We start from the raw sequence: 20,733 nt of genomic DNA on the forward strand, positions 1-20,733 counted from the left end.
GGCCAATATTCAGAAAACACACAAAAGAAAACATCCATAAATATAGAGACAAAAATGAACAGATAAGCCTTCCTGTCTAATGTCAGAAACATATCTGTGACACATTACCTTTATGTCATGCTTACTGAAGCTTTATGTGGTGTTGTCACATAGATAGGTAAGAAAAGTAAGGTCAGTCACCTGCACACGGGAAGCCTCCTGGCTCCACCACTTATGGAAGTCCTTCTGGAGCTTGACCTTTGCCCGCTCCAACAACAGCTGCAGGTGCTCAATCTCTGTCCTCAACGCTTTTAGACGGGCAATGGTGCTCTTGTAACTGACGGAAGATATTTGCAGCACCAAATTAATCTTTTGTCAACATTACACATTATCTGCTGTGTCTAATCGATCAGAGAGGGGTCTTGGGAGAAAGTATGAAAACATACAACTCTTTTTCTTGCTTAATGTGTTTGCACAGGTTTTCTTCCACCGGATCGACCTCCTCCTCAACCTCTGTGTGATTCCACATAACACCTTAGGTAGAATTGGACAGGCAGAAGGCATGGCAAATGTTTTAAAGACAGATAAAAAATGTGGTCATACTTTAGAAAGAATTACAAATACAGTCAGAATGTGTTCCTGTTTTTTTGTTTCAAGTCCAGAAGCTAGTAAGCGCATGTTGTGAGCATGTAAATACATTTCCTTGAAACACAATGTTTTAAATATTGGCCCTGGATAATAGAATCCAGGCTGCTATGAAGTGTTCTCTGATGCTGGACTCAAAATAACAAGAAAAGCCTTTGGCGCCTGAATTGGAGGGAGATGTTTGTGTGCTTTACAACCAGATTTCCTCATCAAAGCATTTATGTCCCTGATCAAAACAGTCAGAAAAGAGTAAATGAAGGAGTCTTCGAGTTGTGACGCCCAGTTTTTGGTCACTAAGCTTCCAGTCAGTGTGGTCTATTGCAAAGGCTTTAAAGTGGGCACTGCTGCACATACAGTACAAGAGCACCCACAATGTGTTCACAATGTTTACCACCCCATTCTGAAAGGAGTTCAATATCAAAAAGATGATTAACAGAGTTTCCATTTGTGACAGCTATGTTCATCATTTCAGCTGATACTTCAACTGTCTGTATTTGAACTGTAAACCTGGATTGTCAGTTATTCTGAGTTTGACAAAAAACCAAGAGTGCAATATGTGGAGGTTTTGCATTTGATGCATTTAACTGCTTCAAGCATCCATGTTTGTTTAGCTGTTGGTGTAGGGAGATGGAGTTGGATATTACGGTAATCTTCTATAGACGCATGGTTAAAGTTTTGCTGTGGGAATATCCATTGTCAGTTTGATGTTACCATGAGCTGCCCTCTGCCTCCTCTGCATCTCTAACTGCTTCTTCAACTCATCTGAGAAAGAGAGAGGAAAGAAACATTTTTTTTTTTAAAACATTTCCCCCTATTTCTACATTAAAAACGTATCTTTTCTTTTACATTTATTATGTTTAAAAAGACATACATATATGATAGATAGAGACATACATCAAAGCATATAAGATGATTTTGCAAGAATACACTGATCCTGAAGGTGCTGCAAAATGAAACAAACCACAGTTCAGCATTCAGTCAGAATGCAATGAACCCCTCAAAGTGACCTTATACAGACCCCTTATCACTGATGCTCAGGGCAACAGATGTTATTACCAAGTGCGATAATAAGAGACTATAAGAGGAGGAGCTGGGGCGGTGGAGGGATAACATAAATCAACACAGACAGTACAGAAGGGTGAGACAGGTAGGAGAAAACCAGCAGTGGTATTATGGGTAAGAATGATAGTGAGTACTTGTTATGTTAATGGTGATTTAAATGTAAATGGTGAATTGTTTGAATGTGATTGGTAAATTACATTCAAAGTGTGTGTTCAGTGCTGAAGTGCAACTCTTTCTCTTTGAGGTCAGAATAAACAGTTGTCTTCTACAATGGAACTGACTGCAACAACGCCATGAAGCATTCTCAACTGTAAATATAACAGCATCTTTCTTTGTTAGAGGTGGTTAACAATGCCGTAACCTTAGAGTTTCTCTGTTGTCTCTGTCTGTGTCTCTCTGTGTTGTGGGCGTGGCACTCCCTCTCTCCACGGGCTCCTGACTCATCATCCAACACACCTGCTCCAAGCCGCACACCTGCAACTCATCCACTAATCAAGCGCTGCAGTATATCAACCCTGGTCTTCCTTCCTCTCACTACCAGATCGTTGGTTTCAGCCCATGTGGTAGTTCACGTCCTTGGCCCCTAGAATTTCATTCTAGTTCCTTTGCCTGCTTGTATTTTGAATTGTGCTAACCTCGCTCTCCCTGTGTTCAGGATCACTGCCTGTCTCACTTGGTCTCAGCTACACAGCCACATGTACCTCATCCAGCCACGGCTCCCCTCACTCCCCTCGGTCTCCCTTTCCTCAATCCCATCAAAACTCTGGTAAACTCTACAATAAATCCCTCTTTTCTCTAACTCACCTCTCTATGTCTGCGTTTGAGTCCGCCTTTGTGAATCGTAACACACAAAGCCTTTCATGCTGGTTTAATGTCATGACTTAAGCCTTGGCAGAGTGAGTTCAACCAAAAACAATTCATTTTGTTCCAGTTCATCAACATTTTATGTATGACCAAAGATTTAGAAGCAAAGCCCATCATTACTGCATGCAGTTAGTAAAGTATGTCTTGCATCCAAACAACCTACAACAGCCCGATTCACCTGTCGGCCTGCGGGCCACATCCGGCCCAGAAGCAACCTCTGAATGGCCCAACATACATAAATGTGATATGACATTTAGTAAACTACATATATAGTGTATGGAAGCAGCTAACGAGTGAGCCATCTCGCTTCCTTCTCATCTCTGTTGAGAGTTGCACATGCGCAGTACTGATCGGGCAGGATGTTTACGGATGTAGTTTTCTCATGTGAGTTCCGACCACGCTTAGAAGCTTTTCAAAACGTCTGGCTGTCGACAGTCACAAGTAGGGAAGTGCTCTACTGAAAATATGTCTCTGTCAACCTTGAAATGTAAAACTGACAATGAAAACCGTCAGTTTAACCCTGCCTGGTCTGGCAAGTATTTGTTTATTTTACCGCCATCTCCACACGCCTGCTATTTTTTGTTACATTCATTTGCATTTGTTTCAAATTTGTCATTACCAAAAGCTAAAAAAAGGTTTTAAACAGGCTGCTGAAAATGTCTGGCCCATCTACATTTCCTGGTTTTAAAATCTGGCCCAATTGAATTTGTAATTGAATAGCCCTGCGCTACTGTCTTTTGTTTACAAATTTCATTGTTGTTTTTTTTTTACTTTTTTATATATATATCTAAATCTGTACATAGTATTATAAATATAAATATTTATGTTTACCGTTGTCCAGCAAATTCCTTGTATGTGTATACATACTTGGCCAATAAAGCTGATTCTGAATTAGCTCAAACCTATTTTGCCATTTCTGCACTGCAGTTTTTTGTCAGCCGACATATACACTGACACTTATAGATATATCTGCAATAAGCTAATATCGGTCAATATATCAGCCTGGCTGATTTATCTGTCCAGCTCAACTCCCAACACCACTTCTTTTATTTAGCATAAGCCATTCATAAAATGTTTCCCACGTGAGCCATTCAAGCATCACCGTTTGGTAATTAGTGCACCAGCTTCTCTGAACCCAGTACACGAGAAGTATTGTATGTAGCAACAAAGCAGCATTAATCATCTTGGCTTAGAGAGGTTTTAAGTCAGCCGTTTTTCAGTTAGCAGCAATGACATTTTTTTCAGTGTTGTTGGTTAAGGGAGAGATGAAAGGCTGCAGCGACTGACCTGGGTCAAGATATCTGTGTCTAAACCACACTAAAGGGGTATTCCGGTCATTTCTTAGTTCTGCCATTCTATAAAGCAAGGGCACTGACAAGAGACAAATTAAAAAAGAATGGTGAAAATCTAGGCAACAGAGGTGAAGGTATTCCCACATTTAGTCTCTAGTATGGGTCAAGCTCCAAACACACTGGATCCTACAATTCCAATAATGCAACTCAACAGCATTTTTAGACCCCACCCTGCCTCCTAAATGCCCACTTCTTTCAAACCTCACACCTTGCATTGGTAACGTAGGCTATCTGTTAAAGTCTCCAAGCTGAGGCTGAGATAACCCTGATCATCATCCAGTGAGCCAGGAAGCAACATGGGGGAGGCTTTTTGGGTAACTGCCTCTCTTGTGGCAGTAATACTGCGTTAACATATGGGTAAGTAATCTGTGTCTGTTCTTCTGTTTTCGCTGTCTTTCCTCCCCTAATTGAAGTAGTTAATTGTCCTATTGAAGATATTGAATTTGTGATGCAATGCTTCAGTGGCAAAGGACAACTGTAAAGTAAATGGACTAAAACATATTGTATAGGCCACATTTGAGGCTACACTAGTTTGTGTAGGAACATTCAGGGTTACATTTACTACAAGACAGCAAAAGGAGATAATTTCATGTTGAGATCAAAGAAAATGATAGTGATAGTGAGTTAAGTGAATGACCAGGATAATTAGGAGGCAGACTAAAAGATAAAAGAGACACTGAATGGCAGTATGTGGTGAGTTTCCATTACAGTCCCTCAGGTCTTATATATATGTAGACGGTGCTGTGCTGTAGCTCTTTCTGTAATATGATCCAAAAGCCGAGCTCAAAGAGAAGATGAAGACACTGAAAGCATTTAAGACAAACATCTGTCCTGCTGAAGAGACCTTGAGTAAAGCGGAGTCTCTTATAGAGATCTTGGGATTAATAAAGTATAACAGTATTATTATTACAGACTTCAGGTTGAGACTTACATCAGCTCTCATTGTTCCACTGGTAAATGCTTTAAAACTGTTTGCATTCTGCCCATGCAGCTCATCTTTCAAAACTTTTTTTTTTAATGTAGTTGTTTTGAGGGTTTCGATGGACATGTGAATGGATGAAGTGAAAATTTATAAATGACACATATTGTGCCCATGATGACACTGTTTTTCCTAATGCCAATGTAGTATTAACAAGGGTTTGGGAACCCCTCACAAAGCCATGTGTTTTCATACAAACTCAGTAGTTAGGGTAACTGAAATGTAAATGAACCGTAAATGCCCTGTGGCGTTACACTGTGGACAGGTGGGCAGCCCAAGTCTTCTCAAACATGACCAACAACTAACGGATATATAGTCTCCTTCTTTCACAATAACATAAAAGGATTAAGGAATATTTATGCCATGGGTATGCCATGTTGACAGGATAGAAAAGTGCAGGGAGCATGTAACAGCAACATAAAGAGCACCTGGGGCCAACACTACCTGTGTGGCTTACATCAGTCATGGCATGTACAGGCCAAACAGTTTCACACAATGACTATCTATATTCATCAGGATCATGGTGCAACAACTGGATGTGCTTTATGCCTAAGTGAAGTACTACCATCATAGATTACAATGCAGATGCACATATGCAACATGTGCAATATTGTGCAATGTTCTGCTCAAGCTATCTTAAATATAGTGTGAGAATAAACTCTTGCTGTTGCTGTTGGCCATACTACTGAAAATATACGTGATGACTGAAGAGTCAAACATTACAGACTATTTGGTCAGGACATCCTGTTGAAGCGCCAAAACTGTATGCAATTTCAACAGTATTTCTAACCTTCACTGACAAGAAAATATTAATTTGCATACGTGTCAAGTAATAGTGGTGTATGGTGTGCTTACTGCAATACTTCATTACAGTTCAGTGCTCTTACCCCCTTCCAGGACAAGACTGTGGGCTCAACACCACAACCTCTTCCAAACCATGTAGGGTTTCCCCCCAGTTCGTCAGTAGACGTGCCGTCGTCTTAAAGAACCGGTTTCAAGCTACAAGCCTCAATAAATATTTGGTGATTTTTGTGGCCTGGAGGTTAAATGTGATATGCCGCACAAATACCACAGCATGCTCAAGTTCCAAAGATCATACACACTATCCAGCTTCTCAATATCTGGGTGGCTGTCGATTCAAGTGTATTTGAATGTATAATGAATGCATCGTTAAGCCAGTACAAAGCACAAAGTAACATGAAAATCTTGGACAAAAATACTAAAGTGCACAAATATAATTTGACTAATAAACGACCACCACAAGAGTTGCATATATAAAAGGAAACATATAAAAAGGTTGTTAATACTAAACTGAGAGTCGGACGCAGCGTTTTGTGTTTTTATTGGACAGCTGTGTTCATGAGAGTGTTGTCTGAGGCCATAACCTAAACCAGAAACATTACATAAACCACTCAAATGAGCAGCTGATAATATTAGCACTGCAAGTAAATCATAGCAACAGTCATGTCAAATCTAGTGGCCGTTGGTTACAGAGACCACATGCAATGCAGAAATCAAGTTACATTCTTCCTGCGATATTCCTTCTCAAGTGCTTTAGAACAATCTTCTTGGCAATGACATACATTTTATGCTCCAATAGACTTTCCTTACAATCTATCTCAAAATCCTTGGGTCTTTGGGTCACTTCAGCAAAGGTGAGCAGAGGATGAAAGTGGGATACCAAAGCAGTTACCAGATGCTCCATCTAGGACTGTACTGCATAAATCCCCCCACATCTGGCAGAGAAATCAAGAGATGCTGCTCATTTCCAGCTGCCCTACACCTTTCAAGCTGTAGAAGATGTGCATCGCTGATCCCTCTGAATAAATATATATCCTTGCACTTTTTGGACCTAAGGGCTTGGAACGTATGGTCCTCCAGTGGGATTGGATTCCAGAGTCATATGCTGTGTCCAAGAACAATACTGTAAACCAGGGAAATGTTTTGACACTGATGTCTCCATGGGCTACCGCCTCTCCCTTTCTCCCCTGCCACTGACCCTCATGCTGGGTACATCCATCAGGAAAAGCAGCACAAAGCTTTTTTCTCTATTATGCTAAATGTTTCCATGTTCTACATTAACCATGAGACACAGGTAGTGTAAAATTTCCAAGCATGGCTTCCAAGATGGCAAGGAAACACACTGAGCTAAATATTATGGTACTACTTTCCATCCAGAAGAGGCAACCACCTTCCACTAAAAACACTGTCTCTCATCTAGGAAGAATGCAGCTCCATGCACCTAACAATGTAATAATATCTGACAGCATCAAGATGTTTTTTGGGTATCTTTCCAAATTTCAAGTTAGAAATCCAAGTTAGAAATCTTATCAAAAAACTACATTAATTTAGTAAATTCAGTTTCTCCATACTACACCCACATAGTGATCATGTCTGCAGAACACATTTGAAGAGATACTATTCTACATGATGTCATAACTGATTTCTGCATGATGTATGACACGTCTGATATACGGCTGTGTCAGCACCTCATGGACTGAATGCTGAAAAAAAAATTTAATTCCAAGGGTGATAAGTGTATGCTGGCATGTATGAGGCTAACAGCCGAATGCTACCAAACCACCAAGCGTGATCTGAGGCAGCAATGATGCCAGGCACTGGTGTGAGGCAAACCTATCCATTTCAATGGCATGTGAAATGAGCCACAAACACACACAGTCCAGGGAAATTCATAAATAGTAGCTTGCAACAGTAAATGCAAACCAGATCGAGCCCTAATAACACAGTTTTAACTGCTTTGAGTTTACTGGAAAATTCAACCAAAGTGCAGTAAAATCATTTTAACTTATTGCCACTGGATTAAGATATTTTACTGAATAAAGTTACTTGTACTGTGACTTCAAATCAATTTCCAACTGTGATAAGGCATTTTCTTTGATCTTTTAAATGTTTCTAAAAATACTACTAAGCAATGAACAGAGAGGTGCCACTTGGCACTCAGCTGACATTATGTTAAATATACATGTTCTACATGGTTACATTCACCGGGGAGTGTCAGGAGGGCGAGGTGTGCAGTTTGTGAACAGTACAAAAAATGCACAACAATGCAATCAAATAAAGAATGCCGTCATTATGGGTTATGGTCAAAGTTACCATTATTGTATCTTGGCATAGGTTAAAATTAAAAAATGGTGTATTTACCATAATTAATCAAGGCTTTACTGACCATCCGGCGAGCATGCTGAGTGACCCAAATAAAACACAATGTTATGTGACCGACGGGTGCGTGCTGGGTCTAACTAACATGCTCATGGTGGATTCTTCAGCAAAGACTTCTACATTCACTTAGGAACTTTTACCTTTAGTGAGGTGTGAACGACCTTTCTACTGTTTTTGATCCTCCCTGTTGTTACTGCTGACCGCTCATTCAACGCAAAATTCTTGAAAACTATTTGAGGAATGCAGCGGCAAACTCACTGACAGTAACTCGGAGAACATCAACACCCACTGCATTGTGTGCACTAAAAAATGCGTGCAAAAACTGCGCAGGCTCTCTTTGCGTATTTGTAGGCTGCAGCCACTGTGGAGTTTATATTGTTTACATCTCTGTGTTTTCCACCTTGGTGATGCTTTATTCTGCTGTTGATTCTATAAGTGGTCTGAAATTGAGTTTTGTCCTCTTTTCTGGTTCATTCTAGTAAGGCTACACTGAGGAAGGCGGTTGTGTATTTATAATTGATAATCAATTGCACGCAAAGTGACTATTGTTGGTTTGGAAACACGTATTCGTGGTGCGTCCTGGAAATGGCATGATCCTCCACTAGTCTGTATACATTGACATATTAATGCACTTGAAGTAACAGTACTTTTACTTTTCCATCCCTGCTGATCCATGGTGTCAAAGTGGTGACCCACAGTAGTACGCACGTATGTATGTTTCACAACAGAGAAACTCCAGACAAAAGCCCAGTGAATTTCTTGGAGGTAAACTTCATTACCACTCAGCATTGACTGAAGCTAAGGTTTATGCCAGGCCTCATTTTGGGATAGTAAGGCTACCTGTCAAGGACTTTGCCCAGAGGAACACATGGGTGTGCTTACAGAGTCATCATAAAACAGCCTGAGCCAGGCTAGTAAAAAGCACAGGTTGAAAGACTAGGTGGGTGGAAATCACAACGCTTCACGGTCCTGGAAAAGTTCAGGAATGTGCTGAACGACATTTCTACACCCCAGGGAAATGGAACCCCGACAGTGATCTGTTCATTAATGTTTTCCAGGCAGGTAGGCTGGTGTCTTTTGAGACCCAGAGAACATTAACAGAAATTATCAGCATTCTTTAGGGCTTGCACCACAGCCTTTGTTTTCCATTAGGATGATGACAACAGTGAAATGTAGAATTTAACATTTTCTCAGCTCTTAAATGTAATGTAATTTCCGGAGGGCTACTTATATCTGTTGAGACAACTTACTGATTCTGTTTCTGGCTTCATTCAGTTGTTCCCCAAGTCCTCTGGCCTCAGCTGACCTGTTCAAAAGAATGCAGGTCTTAATGGGCAATGCAGCAAAAAAAAAAAAAAAAAACTTAAAAACTATAAAATAACAATGAGTATGCCAAATGCAAGATCTTTATCATTGTATTGCATAAAACATATATTACATACCATATCTCTGTTGGCATGTTACTCAAAAAACGTAAACAAGCACATACTAGATGGAGATCGTCAAAGGTTTTTGCAAGGATTTCTGATTCCAGACTAAATCAATAAATTTTTTAAATTTAGCAGCCTCTGCAGGTGCTAATAGTCCTAATTAAAATGAAAAATGGCCTACAGTTGTTCTTCTCAGTGGCCAAAGTTACAACACTTTCACACTTTATTGACAGCTCTCACCTAAATAGAGCCTTTTTGAAAATGCTCAGAGAACTTTCATTGTGGTCTCACTCAGGCATCTGGATGGCAAAAGTCTACAGTAAAAAGATGCATCGATTAAAGGCAGTTTTTCTGAGGTACAACAATTGTGCTGGCCAACAAACAAGGAAGTTGTGTTGTTGCATATACAGTATATGCAAGTGTAGCTTATGTTTGTGTGTGGTCTATAAGGGGTTTTAAAACGACCTAACACATGTTCCCTGTGTGATTTATGAGAAAATAGCATAGAATGCGAGCTACAACACTGCTCAAATTGCTCATATTGCAGAACAAGACTGAATTTTATCAAAAATGTCTAACAACGTGTCTTACTGGTCACTAACCTCTGTTTGAGGAGGTTCTTGTTTTCTTCAATGATCAGATGGTCCCCATGGTCCCTGATGAAGGTCTCAAAGGCCTCTTGCTTTCCCATAGACAGCTGTGGACCTGAGAGAAAAAGATTCAGCACCAAGGTCCAGGCTGAAAACATTTGCTTACAAGACTGAATGCTTGTCATGCTACTGAAATAAATCTACTAACTATGGGAAGTTGTGTTAGGTCCTGCTGTGCAGATTTGAACAGTGAGACCTGAGCTGTACACATTCCCACATCCACAGGTACTCAACCCCAATCTGGCAGCCAGATGCCAACTGGAGACCACTGATATAGTTGACCTCCCACCTATTATTAATTACAAAACTGAAGGACTATTAGCCTGCCTTTCACTATTTAAAGAGAACATAAACACAAATATAAACAGCAATTCTGAACATGTCAGCATTACATGGTGGATGCACCCCACCTAACTTTGGCAACTTGCCACGTGTAAGGAAACTACATCATTTTGGACATAGCATCCTGCTGATTGTTGATTTTTTTTAAATATGCTTGTAATATTATTTGATGAGCATTTTTCTTAAATCGCTGCACAAATACTCTACTTCCACCAAAGAAATAAACCATAACACAAAGGTGCCTGTCACCATCTGTTTTAATTGACAATGACGCTTTTTGCCAATGACTTAACATTCACATTGTGTGAAAAAGGGAAGACATTATGTCAAATGCATAAGGCATCACTGGACTCATCTGCTATGGAGAGCAGAGGAGTCCAATGCAACGCAGTAAATTTTAAAGAACAACAACATTTGATACTGCTGGCTACTACCTTTTTCACAGCATATATTTTGACATAGCAGGAAACGTACAGATGTAACTAATAAAATTAATAATGATGGCCTATTTCCATCAAGTATCCAATTCCAGTGAGCCAGCATGCACAATACCAGGGCCGTAGAAGTGGGGCACCTACAGTAAATGGAAGGTAGTCGTTATTACTGTTAATATTATTAATTTTCCTTCTATGTCAAAATGCCTGCTGTGAAAAAAAGCCTATTTACTCCGAAAGGAGACCAAAATTATATGAAGACACTGAATCATTTTGGTAGGCAATTATTCAGCTGCTGCATGTAGCATAATCAGTCTGTGTTGTCGTTTCTCACTTTTCACATACTCAAAACATGCTTGAAGTTGCTTTGTGGTGATACATTGACTCTTAGGAGTTTGGTTGGGCATTCTAGTTCCTGGAGTTAAGAGCAACCGCAGATACATCTGCCAATCTATCAAAGCTCTCTCTCAACCTTAGAAATCAAATTTACAGTAAAACAAGTTCTGTGCTTCTAACAAACCAGTATGTTTTTTCCTGTATGCAAGACTGCACTGGATTGTGAATCCTCTAATCTTTCAACAAAAAACACCATTATTTTGCCCAAAGCTTCACAATGATTTCCAATAAATTCCACCCTCCTCCAAAATGTGGTAGTTTTTGTGAAAAAGCTGTTGTAATCATAGACATACACAGGTCAGCAACTCATGAGATTAATTGTAGGACAGTTAGGAATATTGTTTATTTTAGGAGAGTCTTGATTGAAACCATCAGGTATCTCACAGGCTTCCATTATGTTGCAACCAACCTCAACAAATCAGTTAAAGGGGTTTCTTGAGGGAAATGCACTCTATTCAACTCTTGACATTCCAGGAATATCTAAGAGTGATATGACATCATATTATGTTGTACTAACATAATTTGTGGGGTAATGAGATCACCTGGACCTTAGGCCAACTTTCCTAATTCTTCTTTTCCGTGCTTCAATTGCTGACAAACCACAGAGGTTTTACAGGGGAGGAATGTGTTGTGACTATTGTTGCTGTTTCAACAAATTTTAGAAATGAAATACCAGAAAAGTGAAGTATGACTGTACTGTTCCATCAATTTAGAAGAAGAAAAATGTTTGACATCAACTGTTAACTGTTTGCAGAAAAGGTTAGACCTTGTCTGCTTGATAGAAAAATAACAATATTTCTGGAACATTGTGTGTTCCTGCTGTAGCCTCCTGCAGGGGACAGTAGTATTTGACTTGTCCCTATTGTCTTAGGCGTCTGCTTAGATCACAGAAACGTGTGGAGGGCCTGGTAGAATCATCAGCGTCTCATTACATGCTTGCAGGATTTACAAGGAGATCTAGTTTTCCCTGTAAGTCTCACGTCTCCTTCGAGTTTCTGTGGGCTTAACACAAGTCATCACCAGCCTGAATTACAACAGGAACACCTTGTCCATCCATTAGCCACCTTTTTACACTATAAAAACAATCAAGAGCACAAGAAGAAGACACTACATCTGTACATGTGAAAGAAGACAATAAATTAACCTCAGGAAAACTCACAGAGGCATCTCAGAGTCATAGTCCAGTATGCAATTTACAGTGCGCATAGTAGAAATCCAGTTCTATGAGGAACTCAGAATCTTGTAATGTGTGCAGACTGCTTCTGCAGAGACAGAGGTCATCAGGAAGAAAGAAAAAAAACTCCCCAATGTTCACGTTTTATTCTGTGCTGGCAAAGCTGAAAGCCCAGTACAGAAGGATGTATTATGGAAAGAGTAGAGGCGATTATACGCCATTCAGTCAGCATGAATGGTTTCCATGGAAAGGTCATCATCATTACATTTACAGTTAATCTTCAGGGGACAGCAATTACCCTCACTGTAACCATAGAGGCTGTTGGCTACAGCAACAGAACCCTCAGATTAAACCAAAATTAAAACATATATAAACATTCAGTGACCCATCGAGCATGAGGAAAGCATAAGTGTAGTGCATTTGTTTTGAATTAGGGCAGAGTAAAGAACAATGATCTAATGCATACAGTATTGTTCAAAATAATAGCAGTACAATGTGACTAACCAGAATAATCAAGGTTTTTAGTATATTTTTTATTGCTACGTGGCAAACAAGTTACCAGTAGGTTCAGTAGATTCTCAGAAAACAAACGAGACCCAGCATTCATGATATGCACGCTCTTAAGGCTGTGCAATTGGGGTATTAGTTGAAAGGGGTGTGTTCAAAAAAATAGCAGTGTCTACCTTTGACTGTACAAACTCAAAACTATTTTGTACAAAAAAAAATTTTTTCTGGGATTTAGCAATCCTGTGAATCACTAAACTAATATTTAGTTGTATGACCACAGTTTTTTAAAACTGCTTGACATCTGTGTGGCATGGAGTCAACCAACTTGTGGCACCTCTCAGCTGTTATTCCACTCCATGATTCTTTAACAACATTCCACAATTCATTCACATTTCTTGGTTTTGCGTCAGAAACAGCATTTTGATATCACCCCACAAGTTCTCAATTGGATTAAGGTCTGGAGATTGGGCTGGCCACTCCATAACATTAATTTTGTTGGTTTGGAACCAAGACTTTGCCCGTTTACTAGTGTGTTTTGGGTCATTGTCTTGTTGAAACAACCATTTCAAGGGCATGTCCTCTTCAGCATAGGGCAACATGACCTCTTCAAGTATTTTAACATATGCAAACTGATCCATGATCCCTGGTATGCGATAAATAGGCCCAACACCATAGTAGGAGAAACATGCCCATATCATGATGCTTGCACCTCCATGCTTCACTGTCTTCACTGTGTACTGTGGCTTGAATTCAGAGTTTGGGGTCGTCTCACAAACTGCCTGTGGCCCTTGGACCCAAAAAAGAACTATTTTGCTCTCATCAGTCCACAAAATGTTCCTCCATTTCTCTTTAGGCCAGTTGATGTGTTCTTTGGCAAATTGTAACCTCTTCTGCACATGCCTTTTTTTAACAGAGGGACTTTGCGGGGATTCTTGAAAATAGATTAGCTTCACACAGACGTCTTCTAACTGTCACAGTACTTACAGGTAACTCCAGACTGTCTTTGATCATCCTGGAGGTGATCATTGGCTGAGCCTTTGCCATTCTGGTTATTCTTCTATCCATTTTGATGGTTGTCTTCCGTTTTCTTCCACGTCTCTCTGGTTTTGCTCTCCATTTTAAGGCATTGGAGATCATTTTAGCTGAACAGCCTATCATTTTTTGCACCTCTTTATAGGTTTTCCCTCTCCAATCAACTTTTTAATCAAAGTACGCTGTTCTTCTGAACAATGTCTTGAACGACCCATTTTCCTCAGCTTTCAAATGCATGTTCAACAAGTGTTGGCTTCATCCTTAAATAGGGGCCACCTGATTCACACCTGTTTCTTCACAAAATTGATGACCTCAGTGATTGAATGCCACACTGCTATTTTTTTGAACACACCCCTTTCAACTAATTCAACTAATACCCCAATTGCACAGCCTTAAGAGCGTGCATATCATGAATGCTGGGTCTCATTTGTTTTCTGAGAATCTACTGAACCTACTGGTAACTTGTTTGCCACGTAGCAATAAAAAATATACTAAAAACCTTGATTATTCTGGTTAGTCACATTGTACTGCTATTATTTTGAACAATACTGTATATGGTTGGGTTATGAGTCTCCAAGTGGGTCAAGGAAAATAGGCACTTCAGATGTGAAACATGTGATATATAACGCAGTGCACTGTATAAAACAACTGTCAATTGTGTGTTTCTAATATTTTGCATATTCTGTATTTATAATGGAGCTGAAGAGAGACGGGGGGTGCAACTGGTGCTTTAACAAATCCCTGACACCAGATGTGCTCCAGGATTCCACATGGTGAAAGTCAGAACACTAAAGTCTGAGAAGTGTCTTCTCTGATCATCCTGGAAGTGCTCAATGTGTTCTTAAAAGGTTCCCAAAGTGCAGAGCCTTTCTGGACAACATCAAGCTTTCTCTGTTAGTTAACAGCTGATGGAGTTGGAAGTGTGTTCTGCTCACAGCGCTGGGTGCAAACAGAGCAGAAAGAGACACATTTCTCATGAAGTGTGAGAAAAGTGGATGAACATTCCAGAGTGGACATGTAACTGCTAGCAAGGGACTGCAGGATCTGGGAATTTTTGAGGGGGTAGAAACTTTTCCAAAACAAAATGGACAATAATATACAGTGCCAATATTGTTGGCAAAAGTACCTAATTTAGTCATTCTATAGTCTGCATTTATGAGTGATGTAATCAGCTCACATGATCTCAGTTAATGACTTCAATACAGTGTTGAAATTAGTGAAGCTGATTATCTTGCATTTTTCTTAAGAACCGATACTTTGACCTACCAACAAAATCCAGTCTAGTCGTAATTACTTAGTGTTTGTCACTGTCACATTTGGTTTACATGTTTTGTAGGTGGGAAAAGAGAAGAGACACAGTTGAACAATTAAAGCAACCATGGCAAAAAATGAAGCACCCTTGAGTGATTCACTCACTTTGTGGGTCATTGAGCCAGGATGTGTAAAAGTGGTATATTGGCACCCTTTCAAGCATTACAATGAAGAGAAGTGTATTTAATAGGAATCTTCTCTGCCGTAGATTTTGAAATTACTGTAGCGATATGGTCAAAATTCAGGGATAAGTTAAAAATAGTCAAGTCAAGTCAATTTTATATATATAGCCCAATATCACAAATCACAAGTTTGCCTCAGGGGGCTTTACAGTCTGTACACCCTCTGTCCTTAGACCCTCGATTCGGATGAGGAAAAACTCCCCCAAAAAACCCTTTTATTGGGGAATAAATAGAAAAAAACTCAGGGAGAGCAACAGAGGAGGGGTCCCCTCTCCCAGGAAGGACAGACATGCAATAGATGTCATGTGTACAGAATAGACCAACATAATGAAATTAGAGTATGGACAATCATGATGACAAAATTATAAATATATTTTAACATATATGAAGAATATGAATGCAGGAGGTGTCGCCAAACAGATAAACAGAAATACAGAAACGTAATCGCATTCTCAAATTATGAGCAGTTTTCTAACTAGCCAACCGTTTCCTTGCTTGATAGTCTTTGATATTAATTCAACTAAAAACGTATAGGATTATTATATACTCATATCTCCTTTTATCTCTGTCACAAAGAAATATGAGAGAACTGAAATATTTGCCTCAAAAAATGAATACATCATCTGTACATTGTGTATAAGGGAAGTGTTGATACAACTCAAAACATTACATAATCTCCACTGGACCAAGTGTCATTTATCAGACATAATCTGATTTGGGCCATGTGATCATTGCAAGCTAGCACCTGCTACATTAATCCATACGCTGTAGGATTGACTCAAACTCATGGCGGGGAAATAAAATCAATGAATTAACAAACAACTCTGTTTTCTTCCTGTTTACCCCTCCCAGCGCCTACTTGAAAACTATTTTGTCCAGTAAATGTCTGCTGACAGTCACCCTGGTGAAGACAGTTTGGTTGGCCGCTGTCCTTTCAGTTCCTCAGGACAGCTGCTTCTGAGGACAGAGACAGCAGAACGTAGGCCGGAATTGTTGTGGACTGAATGGACTGTAACGCTCAAACTAATGGCTAAGTGACAATTCCTGACGTGACAGCCATTGATTTGATTGCTTATGTGAAGAAAATGAAGTCCTGAGATTTATAACATGACATCTACTAGAATCATATGTACTATAGCTCTTCACAGGAACCCGCTCCCCTTGCTGTTAGCAGTTCATAAATGAAAGTGTGATAAAGAATGCTAAGTAAAAATGAGGCTGAGTTGGTGATCACTCATATAAATGCCTGAGGGCTACACAAACAGGGTCTGTAGATCATGACATAACCATTATCATCCCTATATCAAGATCATCTAAGGGCCTATTTTTCACAAGAATAACAGTTTTTTTTTATTTGTATTCTGTTACATGTAATAACCTATCACTTAATATGGGAGGAAACAGCCATGAAAATGTCATTTGACAGCGGTATTGCTGACTTTTTGAGTGTCCTAGCCAAAAGTAACTTTTATTCAGGAACTCAAGTATTACGGTCAGAGCCAAGAAGATTCTTCATAATGACTTGTGTTTGCGAGTCCGACAGAAATGACCCGTGTCCTCTCCCATTTGATTATGAAACAGCTGGATTATTTACATGTAATATTTCAATGTTTGGATTTAGTATGACTCTTAAACTTTGTGGAGCGTATTCAGGAAATCAGACTAACTCAAACACTGTAGGTCATGTAGGTATTTCTGTTACTGGCCATGAGTTGCCACACATTGTAAAAATGTGTCCCTTAAATGTGCAGTAAACATAAAGCACACTTTTCTTTCAAGATCACATACTACACTACAATATATAAAAACCCATACAGGACAGCCTTATCAAATAGTCATCGCCATTGCCGAAGTGTTTGGTGTGTGGTTACAAAGCAGCAGATGCCACACAGCCACAGGTCAGTATGGAAGTGGAATTCATGGAGGTCATCACGTCCCATGAAATCAGAGAGAGAGAAAAAAGAGGCCTGGTGGAGCCAGGTGAAAACAAATCTTCTGATGAGACGACCCAGATGATCATGCTTGCTCCATATTAGATCACATACCATTCTGAGAGACTAATACATATGGCACATCATTTATCAGTGGTTTCATAAACCACAGCTTTACAGCCATCCATCACAGTGCTCCTCATAGTCCCTTCGATAAATGACTGATTCGCTTACTAATTCTGACTGGACCGAGTTCAAACATGTGTTTGTTTTTTAATAGGCTCTTCTTTCAGAGACCCTGTTTGCAATTACCCCTTTGCTGGCCTTATTACTGCACTGGGCACCATTACACAAAAATGTCGAAGAGGATGAGGGAGCTGTGGTTAGCACAGACAGGAGTGCAGCCTCAGTTTGATGAGTTGCTGGCTCATACCCCTGTGCCCGATGGCTATGACCAAGCTCGTTATAAGGGCTCAGGTTTATCATCACACTTAAGGCTCCACTTAACCAAAATTAAACAGGAAAAGCCAAATAAATGCTGCCGCTGGCTAGGGAGCATATCTCAAAGCTTGACTGTCTTGACTTTTAGCATCCTCCACATTCCTGTTACATTTAAACCAAGTTCATGTCTAAAAAAGTGGACTGACATTTCAAGAGAAGTTGCAGTCTGAAGTCTCTGCTACTTATTCTGCCATCTCTGAGACTTCGTTAACTTTCTCTTCAATGACATTATGATCTAAACCTTCTGAAGGCACATGCCATGGCAAAACTACCCTAATGAACTGCAACACTGTGATGACACTCAATTCAAGATCACATGTAAGAGTAATCTGACTGGAACTACGAGATTTCCATGTATAAAAAAAGACGCATTATAAATATCTTCCGGCATGTTTACTTATATGAGATATTGTATTAGAATACAAAATATAAAAGAATTAGGTATTTAGCAATTCCTCTTCACTTGACATGGACCTCTAAATGGAACTGACGTACTGAACTGACATAGTGGATCCAGGTTTGTTATCCTGTTCGGGTCTGAACAGTGTCCCTTGTGTTTACATTGCAGCATTCTTGGCCCTTGGTCTCTGCTTCATGTTCCAGTAAGTATTATAGGTTTTGAACTCATCAGCTTTTCATCAGCAACAAATTACAGGTTTATTATACTCCACTGACTAATGTTGCTTTGCTGACACGATTACTGTACACTGGGCCACTTGAGTGACCTCTAAAAAGGAAACTCCTAAATACATACAATCAGACTGATGACATTGTTTAGAAATAAGACAACGTAGGGAGCTCTGCAATGTCAGACTCTTTGCCATGCAGTAAAATCCTGAAATTAAGGTTTTGTCATGCCCCACAGGCAACCTCAACAAGCACACTGAAAATCAGCATGACCACAAAGAGTTGCCCACATTCCAATTGAGAAAGATCACCTGTCTGTACTCTTTGCGCCTAATTCATCACAAAGTCATTGCTCCTTCCAGCTCAGAAAGACTGACTGTCACATTTCATGGAGTTACCATCTGTGAAAATTTAGTTTAATTTATACAGTACTTTAGTAGTCACCATGGGATACTTTTGACCCATTCTTACTGTTTAGAAGCAGTGAGCAGATATCTCAAAACCAAGGGAAATAAAACCAAGACTAACTACATGGCTACATACCATGAGTTGTAAATTTAAGGAAACATATTTTTTTGTAATTTGGTTGAACCAACCCTTTAATGCGGTGCCGTCACTATATGCCCTTAAAATTGCTAAGCGAAAAACGAAATCTGGAAAGGCCTTGAGTAAGAGCCACAATAATGCAAATGACAGCAGAGTGCTACAACTTATCAAACAAATTAAAAAAGTATTTAAAATCTTTTAAATTAAAAATGTTTGTAAAACATTGCTTTGTAAAGACAAGCAAAAAAAAGAATAAAGCTTCTAAAAATACCTATTTTCATGTACTGTCTTGCTTGTCCTCCATGGTCTTCAGAGATGGTGTCTGTGCTTCCATCCCTCAACAGTGGCATTGTGGACAACCTCAAGGCACTCTGGGAGGCCGGGCTCTGGACATTGGTGATGTTAGTAAGATGAGCAACAGCATCCTGGGCCCTTTTTTTCTCCTTCTTCAACATCTTAATTAGGATACCTGTAGGCACTGAGTTAAGGACTCCACTCGACTTGTCTTTCCTTTGGACACAGTTCTGGATGGAAAAGAGACCTTTCACTAAATTGCACATGCACATCAAAGGACTAACCAGATGAGTGCTTAGAATTTGATATACAAATAAAAACAGTGTCAATCTGAATACCACTGAAGACACCTTTCGGAAAATGAGTTAATTTTGGACTGAATTGTGGTGACAATATACAGTAAAAGGGTAGCATCCATAGTTATTTCCTAAAGGCAGCAGGCTTCATTGTAGGCTTTTAATAATGGCAGAGTGCTGACGTGCTCAGCGTCTGACCTTACAGAATGGGAAGAGATGTCACGGTCTTGGATTAAACAGTGGAGAGAAGTCAGAGAGACAGCAAAGACTCTACCGAGATTCCACAAAATCTTCTCCCGCTGACGAGTCCAAGTGCAGCTGTGTCGGTAAGTGTGAGTGTGACAGAGAATAATTGAGTGGCTATAAGAGGAGACAAGAACTGCCACTTAGATCCTGTTCACACTTTTACTGCCATGACACGTATCACTTCTCCATATGCATTGTCTCTATGCATTAGGACCATTTACCATAATGGTTTCCTCTGTTCCATGTACTGTACTTTGCTTCCAACTCTACAGTACTGTTCTGTATTTGATCTACTGCCTCCTGCTCAAACTGCTTTCAGCTGGCCTCACATATTTTTAATAGTAATGCGTATAGCAGAGAACAGATTCGTTCAGCACTTTCAAATTTGATTATCAAATCAACGCCTGTTTGCTATGCTTCATGACTTGTAGGAGTGACTTTTACTGTATAACAGGAGCATACTGCTGTTTTCATTACTGGTGAGAAAGGAGAAGACGGTGCTAGCAGAGGCAATTTTTTGCAATCAGAACTGCTGACAGAGGGAAAATTGTAATTATATGAACTAGAATTGCATTGGGAAAACTGTATAAAGAAAAACATTTCACAGAAAGTTGCCAAGATTGCTTTTAATATGTCAACAGAAAGCAAGAAATCTAAGTTTGTCACGGGTTAGCAGGTAAAGGGGCAAAAGCTTAGCTAAAGTTATAGTTAAAGCTATGAGAAGTCTGCCGGTCTAACCTTTAGTTTTGATCTTCATATACATTAACTACATG

General features: G+C 39.7%; 1 protein-coding gene across 4 annotated transcripts in view; it reads right to left on the minus strand.

Annotated features, from left to right (window-relative positions):
- kif6 (kinesin family member 6) overlaps positions 1 to 20,733 on the minus strand; it is a 56,994-nt gene that overhangs the window by 5,577 nt on the left and 30,684 nt on the right. For all 4 annotated transcript variants that reach the window (XM_044167004.1, XM_044167005.1, XM_044167007.1 and 1 more), the window contains 6 exons: positions 19,396 to 19,593; positions 10,094 to 10,196; positions 9,312 to 9,367; positions 1,336 to 1,386; positions 426 to 513; positions 181 to 316 (listed from right to left, as the gene is read on the minus strand). In XM_044167004.1, coding sequence (XP_044022939.1) covers positions 181 to 316; positions 426 to 513; positions 1,336 to 1,386; positions 9,312 to 9,367; positions 10,094 to 10,196; positions 19,396 to 19,593 — 632 coding nt within the window. The remainder of the gene's footprint in view (positions 1 to 180; positions 317 to 425; positions 514 to 1,335; positions 1,387 to 9,311; positions 9,368 to 10,093; positions 10,197 to 19,395; positions 19,594 to 20,733) is intronic.

The sequence above is a fragment of the Siniperca chuatsi genome, linkage group LG15 (genome assembly GCF_020085105.1).
Source record: "Siniperca chuatsi isolate FFG_IHB_CAS linkage group LG15, ASM2008510v1, whole genome shotgun sequence".
In the NCBI taxonomy this organism is placed as follows: Eukaryota; Metazoa; Chordata; class Actinopteri; order Centrarchiformes; family Sinipercidae; genus Siniperca; species Siniperca chuatsi.